Below are 10,007 nucleotides of genomic sequence, written 5' to 3'. Positions count from 1 at the left end.
TGAAACTGTTTAAAGTGATTATTGGTATGGCAATCGCTGAATCGCTGTTTAAAAGTTAAAGACCTTAAATAATTAGGTGGTATTATTCCAAACATCCATAATTCAAATTTTATGGGGCAAAAGGCGGCTCACATACTCACATCAGATCAGAATTTAATTTAGGTCATAATATTTACCATATATACATACAATTTTAAGAGTGGGTGAAAGATTTATGGTTACCAATACGTGCCCATACCCAATGATGTTAATTGTTATGGTTTAGGTATTAAATTACAATTACGAATTTCCGGGATTTCTCATTCTTTGCATTTAATTTTTAAACAGTACAGGGAAGTATCAAATAAATTTTAATACAAACGTATTAAAAATAATATCAAATTTTTTGTGATGATAACAAATTTAAACAGTAGATTTCCGAATAGAAACAGAAGTAGAAATTATAATTAACTCAATTATAGTAAAAACTACTAGAATCTACCAAAGATTTCTTCCCTACTAAAAATTGTAAATTTAAGTCAAAAATCTACCAAAAAAGTAGTTTTCTACTAAATATGGTCACACTGGCCACCGCGGTACCTTTGATCTTTTTAGACAAAATTCGGTGACCTTGACGCCATATTTTCTGGACGAAAACCGTGGACTGGCCCTGCACATATGGACGCGACAGAGCCGACTTTGATTTATTTAACAAAATTGATTTTAATTTCAACCAATTTCAAAACTCTTCTTGCTACTCTTTCATTCTTCGAGAAATTAAAAAAAAAAAACCTAAAATTGTTTTGCGTTGTATTTATGATTTTGTTTTCTAAAGTTTCACAACTATTTGTCACAGAACTGTCTTATACACTATCAAAAAAAAATCAAATGGAGAGTTATGCAACAGTTTTTAATAAATATGCTAGTTTTAAAGCTGTATGGTTATAAAGTAGAATAAAATGCAAAGTTTCATTTCAAAATTCAAATACAGAGTTTGAAATCAGTTAATATATTTTAATTATATCTCACTAAAAACACAAGAGGATGTGAACAAAACTCCTAAATATGTATATTGATTAGTGATTGATCTTACCTGTTCATTGTAATAGACTATTTTGACTTGTTATTTCGATATAAACGATTAAATAATGTGTTATTGATGTTTCCAAATAATCATTTTATTATTTTTTCTTTTAGTTTTGTTTTCATATTTTTGAGTAGGGAAATTTCTGTTATTGAATTTTAATAAATAGTACAAACGTACACGGCTAAATAAAGTTGTACAATATTTGAGTGGACTTTGTTTAAAAGGTGACTAAAAGTTATGGTACTAAGTCGAGAAACATGTTTTAATAATATTCGGCTTTACAGCTAATATGTATAGTCTTCAATTGTCACATTATCGACACATTTCTTTTCTGTAGAATGTACAGAATGTTTTCTGAATTTTTTATTTAAATAATGGTTTTCCTTCCATAATTTTATAACTGTACTTCATAGCACAATTTTTCTTTGAGTTTTTTCTTACAATCCTTGTTGATGTACATTAGACGTCTAACGGAATCGTACAAAGTGCTACAAGTAGCGTCATCCTGTTAATGGTAAGAATGTATTTGTGGAAATAAAAAATAAATTTTTAAATGAACTTCATTTATTATTACATGTTGCATTAGATATTACATTTATTTGTTTATTTAATAATAACAAAGGTGACAGACCCACTGTCAAAATTAGACAAAAATACATTGTAGATAAATACAATTACAGATAAAAATCAAATATACATGTATAAAACAAGTACACATTAAGTTTACAAAGTATCATTTTGTAGTTTAAAATTTCAGAAGTTAAACAAATTATATCTCATGAGCACTGGTTTGCATGTATGAGAAGTCAGATCATACCTATATTTGAACCATAATTAGTTCTGCGATGAGATATATGGAAATGTAAATTCTGAAGAAGTGAACGGGAAGGAATATGAAAAGAAATTAGCTAAAGCAATTTAGGAGTATGGATTATTCTATAATTAATTGCTTTTGTTCAAATGTGATTTTGAATGATATTTTACATTTTTGTTTACTTGATCTTGATTAATGTCAATATAATTAATTATTAATTAATTAGAAGAAACACTCTAATACATTTTTATGGAATATGATCAGATATTTTAGTTATATCTCACTAAAAACATAAGATAATGTGAAGAAAACCCCTAAATGGGTATATTAATTATTGATTGATATTATCTGTTCATTGTAATAAAAAAGAGTATTTTGACTTATTATATTGTTATAAACAAGTAAATAATGTTTTATTGATGTTTCCAAATAATCAATTTATTATTTTTTCTTTTGGTTATATTTTCATGTTTTTCAGTCTTGAAATTTCTCTTCATGAATTGTAATGAATATTATAAACATACACAGCTAAATAAAGTTATACAATATTTTATTTTAATAATATTCGGCTTTGCAATTAATATGCCAAAGGAATATGAAAAGAAATTAGCTAAAGGAATTTAGGAGTATGGATTATTCTATAAACAATTGCTTTTGTTCAAATGTGATTTTGAATGATATTTTACATTGTTGTTTACTTGATCTTGATTAATGTCAATATAATTAATTAGAAGTAATACTCAATACATTTTTATGGAATATGATCAGATATTTTAGTTACATCTCACTAAAAACATAAGATAATGTGAAGAAAACCCCTAAATAGGTATATTAATTATTAATCGATATTATCTGATCACTGTAATAAAAAAAGAGTATTTTGACTTTTTATATTGTTATAAATAAGTAAATAATGCTTTATTGATGTTTCCAAATAATCAATTTATTATTTTTTCTTTTGGTTATATTTTCATGTTTTTCAGTTTCAAATTTCTCTTCATGAATTTTAATGAATAGTACAAACGTACACAGCTAAATAAAGTTCTACAATATTTTAGTGGAAATTGTTCACAAGGGTGGCTAAAATTTATTGTACTAAATAGAGAAACATATGTTTTAATAATATTCGGCTGTACAGCTAATATGTCAAAATTCTTGTGAAAGAGACAGTCAAGTATACTAATAAAGTTAATAAAATCACCAGTAGGCATTTTTAGATTACCATATGTCTCGCCAGTTCTATTTTCATATCCGTTAAATATTAATATACAATAGTATCTCACAAATTGGTTACACTTTTTGAGTATATGCCACATATTTCACAACTATGGAATTCTTAAACATTTTTTTATTAAATATCCACACAAATAGGTTATAAAATTTCAATTTTTCAATTGTCAATATACTTCTTTTCTGTAGACTGTAACTTCTGAAGTTTATTTTTTAAATAATGGTTTTTCTTCCTTAATTGTATAACTGTACTTCATAATACATTTTGGGCAATTCGCATTTTAGTGCACTCTAACCTAACCAAGCTCTTATATGACAGTTAACATACTCTTAAATGGTGTCAGTTGCCAAGTCTCCAGTTTTTTCATACTCTCACATAATATTATAGAAATGCATATAAAAATTAATAGATTTTAGTTAATTAAAGATAATCAAATGCATATACAATAAAATTTATTAAAATGATATAAAAAATTAATAGTATTAATTAAATTACCGTATATAATAGAAATGCATTGAAATTATATAAAAATTCATAGATTTTAGTTAAATTAAAGATAATCAATAAATTCATAGATTTTAGTTAAATTAAAGATTTCTAATAGATAAGATTTGGAAAGTGCTAATTTACAATATTTAACTGCATTTAAACAGAAAATATTTGTTTTATACTTATTTAAAACTTATAGCTTCTCATAACACAAATTATAATTTCGTAAAAATAACTTATATTTTAAACCTTCGTATACATTTTACAAAAAAAATATGGCAAGTTTTATACTTATTTAAAATTTGTAGCTTCTCATAACACAAATTATTATTTCGTAAAAGTAACTTTATATTTGTAACATTCATATACATATTTTACTAAAATAAATACGGCAACACTGTGACGCGGTGCCTTGAGGAAATATATTTGGTTAGGTTAGAGTGCACTAAGCCCCGTATTTATAGTCGGTACTCAAGCCCGTGCTTGAGCATGTGCTCCGCCAAGTCGAACTTACGTCAAAGTCATGCTCAAGTATTTGTTGTGTTCTATAAACGATACTTCGGGTATTCTCGTACAAGGTTGATCTCAAGCACGAAAAATTAGTACAGTAAAAGTAAGTTTCGAATAAATATCGAATAAAAAGAAGATTCTGTCAATTATATCATAATTGTGACTAAACTTTTAGCGCCAAATTTAGTTTATGCTTTAGCCCGCGCAAAGTTGGTTTATAGTATAGTATACTTACTGAAATTTTGTGTTTGGTATTAATATTTTGTGTTTGAAATTAATATTGGATTAACTATTTTAAGGTATGTAATATATTATAAAAAATATTTATTCTAGAGAATTAATTTCCATTTTGTTACTGTGTCTGAGGCATAATTTTAGATGTTCAATATATGCTTACATGTATATTTGTTTTTGGATATATTTATATGTGTGTAATGCGTTACAATCATTATAATTATATTGTCTGTATAAGCCGTACGCTAAATAAATTGGTTATCTAAATTTTAGATGAGTGGAAATGGCATGAAATATGCACCTTACTCAACAAAGGAAAAAGTTCTCCTAATCCAGCTGGTAACTGAAAACGGTGTGGTAGAGAATAAAAGGACAGACGGTGCTTCGACAATGGAGAAAAAGATGGCTTGGGAGTTAATAACAAGAAATTATAACTGCCAGCCTGAGATCAACAACATCAGGACCAGCGACCAGCTTCGAAAATTGTGGAACAACCTAAAACAAAGGTAGAATACTTTTATTAGTTTAAGCAAATGCTTAAGTATTGACCAATAATTTTTTTATCATAGGAAACGCAAAGAAACAACAGCACTGCGTCACAGCATGTTAGCTACAGGTGGTGGTCCCCCGATGAAGCCAGAGTGTGATGCAGTGCTGGAGTTAGTTGAAGAGGCTGGTCTCAATATAGACGTCAGCATCGACTGTTCTTTTGATAGCACAGCAGTCTTTGAAAAAGGTAAATGTACTAAATTTGTAACTGTGCTTTACTCATAGTATAATTGTAGGCCAAAAACAGTTCAACCAGCTAGGAAGCTCAATAGCAGGACCATCAGTAGCCTCTGACCCCCCTCACTTCTTTCCCACTACAGAGTACAAAGAAATGGACTTGTTATGTAAGTATGATGTAATAATTTTGAGCAGTCTTCCTGTACACTTAATAATAGTTTCAGGTAATACTTGTAGTGTGACACCTGCTGTTCATACAGAAGAGGATGATGATGATGTGCTTCAAAGTGGTAAGTGTTTTAAATGTAGTTAAAGCCATATGTACTTAACAATAATATCAATTTTAGCAAACACTCCTACTTCTAGCAGGGCACTGGGTGCTATACCACAAATATTGTCTGAAAATAAACAACGGTCCAAGAAAATGAGGGATACCATCAGACAGCAAGACGAGATTCACAGGATGAAAATGAAGATTTTGGAAGAAGATATGCTGAGGGCAAAAGCCTTAAGAGAAGCAGCTGAGAAGGAGAGGCAGAGAGCTACTGATGAAGCTGAATTAGCTTCATTGAAGTTAATAGACTATAAAAAAGGGTAATTATAGATTTTATCATGTTTGACTTGTTACTAGAATTTGGCTATAATTAATTGTATATTTTCAGGCGCTAGAAGATCTTTTTCCTTTGTTGGGTACTCTGCATTTTTAGAGAGAATGTTAGGAATAAGCCACAATATATTTATTTACATATTTTATTTACTGATTTTTTTCAATCTATATGACCAGAGGGCTGTTATCATAGATACAAAATTGTGATTTATTTTCAGAAAATAAATCACAATTTTGTATTTTTGGTAACAATATCTGGTCATAGACATCAAAACATCAGTAACTATAACATATAAATAAACATTGTGGCTTATTCCCAACTGAAGATAGTGTTAACTCAGTCCTACAGTGGCCTTTTCACTTTCGGAGCACTGAATGTCAGAGGAGGGTCTGTTTTAGCAGGTAGGCATTTGACGTAGAATCAGCGACGAGAGGGCGTTTTAAAGTACCTCGGGAACTATCGCTGGGACTACGAAGAATGAATCCTGCACTAAGGTCAGTCAGGCGGCGTCCTGGACTGAGATGTCTTTTGAAGATTTCAGACCCCCCCTCTATAAAGACGAAAAAAAAATAAAAAAAAAAAAATATACTTTGTGTTGTAAAATCATGGTTATTTTCTTTCTATTATCCTTCCTGTTTATTTTATTTCTAGATAGTATTTAATGTAGATTTAAGGTTCTTAATATTTTAATTTCAGCTGGTAAGATATGGTTTTACCTTTTTATTTGTTGTATAGTCTTTTGTTTTTAGAATATGTATGTTTCTCTTTCAGTTTTTTTAAGTATTGATTGCTACATAGATCATATTTTTATGTTGTTTACTGAAAATTATTAAAATACTGAGTTTGCATAATTTTTAGTAAATTGCTGCCACTGCAATATATACATGTATATATACATATGTATATATACATATGTATATATATATATATATATATATATATATATATATATATATATATATATATATATAAGAAATACTGGATATTATTGACTGTCTATATAAACAAAGAAAGCAGTTTATTAGGGAAATTATTTATATGTGTGTTTTCAATGTTGAGTGTCGTAGCTTTACACAGATAATCTCAACGACTAGTAAGTTGTAATGATAATTTGAGATATGTTGTAAATATTTACACTTTCTTCTAATTACAGTGTCCTGAAGAAGGAATAAAGTAATTCCGAAAGCTCGACCAAAAGTCAAAAGAGTGTTTCTATAACATCCTGGCCAAACCTACTGACTGCATCCCTAATAAACTGCTTTCTTTGTTTATATATATATATATATATATATATATATATATATATATATATATATATATATATATATATATATATATATATATATATATATATATATATATATATATATATATAATTACATCATTTTTTTGTAATGTTCTAATTGTTTTACAGTTTACTCCTGATGAAGCTATAAAATAAAATAAAATAATCTATTTTATATTGTATTTAATTATAACTGTATAATTTTTTAAATAAAGAATATTAATATTCTAAATTTGTATAATTTTTATTTGGTAAGGAAAGGTTTTATGAAAGGAATAAACACTTAATTAAAAGGAGGGAAACTCCTTGTACTCAGTAAAGACATACTTGCTTAAGTTGTCTGAGCATAGTGAGTGAAAAACCCTCATTTATTTTAAATTAAAACATAAAAAAATACATTTTTATAAATAAGACAAAAACATACTATATTTAACATAATATAAGTATTCAATAATGTATTCTTAAAATAAACAACTTTGAATTGAACTGAACAAAGATTAGATATAAGAAAGAAATAAAATAAAATATTGAAATTTTAAATGATAATCATTCTGACATTTTGAGAAATAAGATAAAACATACTACATCTAACATAATACAACTATTCAATAATGTATTATCAAACTAAACAAACAAATGCCAATTGAAAAAAGCTTGTGTATAAGGAAGCAATGAAATAAACTATTGAAATTTTAAAAATAAAAAATTGGAAGAACAAATCATGAACAAGAAGTGTAATCAAGCTAATTATAATGATGCTGATATTTTGAGAAATAAGATAAAACATACTACAGCTAACATAATGCAAGTATTCAATAATGTATTCTCAAACTAAACAAACAAATGCCAATTGAACAAAGGTTAGATATAAGGAATACAATTAAATATTGAAATTTTAAAAATTAAAAGAACAAATCATGAATAAAAAGTGTTATCAAGCTAATGATGATGCTAACATATATCTACCTATAATAAGATAAGTATTCAATAATGTATTTTAATTCTTATGCAAAATATTGGTGAATAAAATGTCTCCTAAAATTTAAACCTCGTTCCACATCATTAACATTTCTATTTACTGGCACATCAATATTTTCTACAAAATCATCATCATCATTATTATTTTCTCGTAAACCTATATTATAAAGTACTGCTGTAGCACATATTATTGCAAGAGATGTATTTAATTTAGTTTGTAGACCTCGTTGAAGACAAGGAAACCGTCTTTTCCAGGTTCCAAATAGCCTTTCAACAACATTTCTTGTTCTTATATGTGCACTATTATACCTATTTTCTTGATCATTACCTAAAAAGAGATATCCATCAAATAACCTATTTTTTAGCCAATTATCAATAAATACCTGGCTGTAATACTGGAGTAAGTAGATAGTGTCTGCATGCATATCCACTGTCACCTATTAATAATCCTGGAATTTCACCTCTTTCCATTCTAACTCGTAATGCACTTCGATCAAATATCAAGCTGTCATGACTTGATCCGGGATGTCGAACAACAATATCCATAATCTCTCTTCTAGGACCTGAAACAACCTGCAATTTATTTATATAATGAGGGCCTGGATAAGAAAGATCAATCTATACCTGCACATTTAATGAAAAAAAGCCTTTTCTATTACGAAATACTTCCCCATTATTACCACCTGGATTAGATATCTTGATGTGGGTGCAATCAATACACCCAGAAACATTTGGAAAATAGGCAACCTCATAAAAACTTGTTATATTCCTCCTAAATCCTTGTCCAGTACGGGGAAACCCTACAAAATCATTTAAACGTTGAGCTATTAATATTGATACCTTTTTAATGGTGTTGCTTATTGTCGATTGACTAATACCCCGCAAATCACCAGATACAACCTGAAAATTAGATGTAGCATAAAATCTTAAACAAATTAACAATTGTAATATTGGAGGTATTGGTAAACCACGATTGTCTGCTTTTCGTAGACCTTCAAATACCAGAGGCAGAATGGTATCTGCAACGGTATCTTTGTTGAAACGATACCGTTGACGAAATTCAACATCGCGGTAAAACTCCATGGGATTTTCCATATCACGAATATATCGTTTTGGTATACGTTCCGGCTGATTTCCTTCTTCAATATGATCAATAAACTCTAAAAATTCTTCAACTTCGTCATACATTTTTTATTGTAATGAGAAAAACAAAAAAAATATATTGGAAGCGAATCGGAAAACAAATTTAACAAATATAAACAACAAAAGTTAGGTTAGGATCCCGTGCTCAAGGCAGGTCGATCCGATGCTTGAGTACGAGCTGTCATTTCTGCGTACTCAAGCTCGATTTCGTACTTGAGAACGGTTTATAGAACACAAATTTCATTCAAGGTCGACCTCAAGCATCGACCGATACTTGAGCATCGACTATAAATATGGGCCTAAAATGCGAATTGCCCAAATGTATCTATGAGATTCTGAAACACTGATAAAAAAAAGAAAAACGGTCGTTAAAGTAAACAATTACCTTTAAAATATTAATTAAACATAACACACAAGACAATACATACAAAAATAGGACCAAATACCTATACTTATATTTTTAAAAACAGAAATCAAAGTAAATATTTGTTACTTAATAGGGTTATGTCCAATAAATTGTTAATTTTTGACGTAATGAAACGGTGAATGTCAACGCGAACACAGAGCACAGAAATCCAAGTTGGTGTCTCGGCGTTCCTTGGCTCGATGATTGTCATAAAACGAGCGGCTAGCTATCAGGTGGACGCGATGGAAGCGCCATGCGGTACGACGGAGAAATATTAATAAAAGCAGCTTGTTGACGGCTGTCATTGTCATTTCATCTCATTTCATCTAAGAATGCAAAAATAAACAACAAAAAGTAAATTTAAATTCGAATGTCTATATTATTTATTTTCGCCTAATTTTATAGGAATCAAAAAACGTAAATAAAAACATCTATATACGTATTCAAAGAATAATTCATAAGCAAACCTTAGACATTACAGGTAATAGGACAAATTAAAATGTGTTACTCCTTATGA

The 10,007-nt window shown here is 28.5% G+C and overlaps 1 protein-coding gene across 2 annotated transcripts; it reads left to right on the top strand.

Moving 5' to 3' along the window:
• Window positions 1-4,050: 4,050 nt before the first annotated feature.
• On the top strand, window positions 4,051-6,582 carry LOC140442684 (uncharacterized). Of its 2 annotated transcripts, XM_072533676.1 has the most exons (7): window positions 4,051-4,409; window positions 4,618-4,850; window positions 4,914-5,080; window positions 5,130-5,237; window positions 5,289-5,360; window positions 5,418-5,664; window positions 5,733-6,582. In XM_072533676.1, exons 2-7 carry the CDS (start codon window positions 4,618-4,620, stop codon window positions 5,737-5,739), a joined length of 834 nt encoding a protein of 277 aa, XP_072389777.1. In that variant the 5' UTR covers window positions 4,051-4,409; the 3' UTR covers window positions 5,740-6,582. The 2 variants fall into 2 exon arrangements, with proteins under 2 accessions (XP_072389777.1, XP_072389776.1); XM_072533675.1 differs by having other exon boundaries at window positions 5,130-5,360.
• The last annotated feature ends 3,425 nt before the right edge of the window (window positions 6,583-10,007 follow it).

Source organism: Diabrotica undecimpunctata, chromosome 6, assembly GCF_040954645.1.
Source record: "Diabrotica undecimpunctata isolate CICGRU chromosome 6, icDiaUnde3, whole genome shotgun sequence".
NCBI classification, from domain to species: Eukaryota; Metazoa; Arthropoda; class Insecta; order Coleoptera; family Chrysomelidae; genus Diabrotica; species Diabrotica undecimpunctata.
The sequence above is the reverse complement of the archived record's forward strand: the minus strand, read 5'-3'. Positions and strand labels throughout refer to the sequence as shown.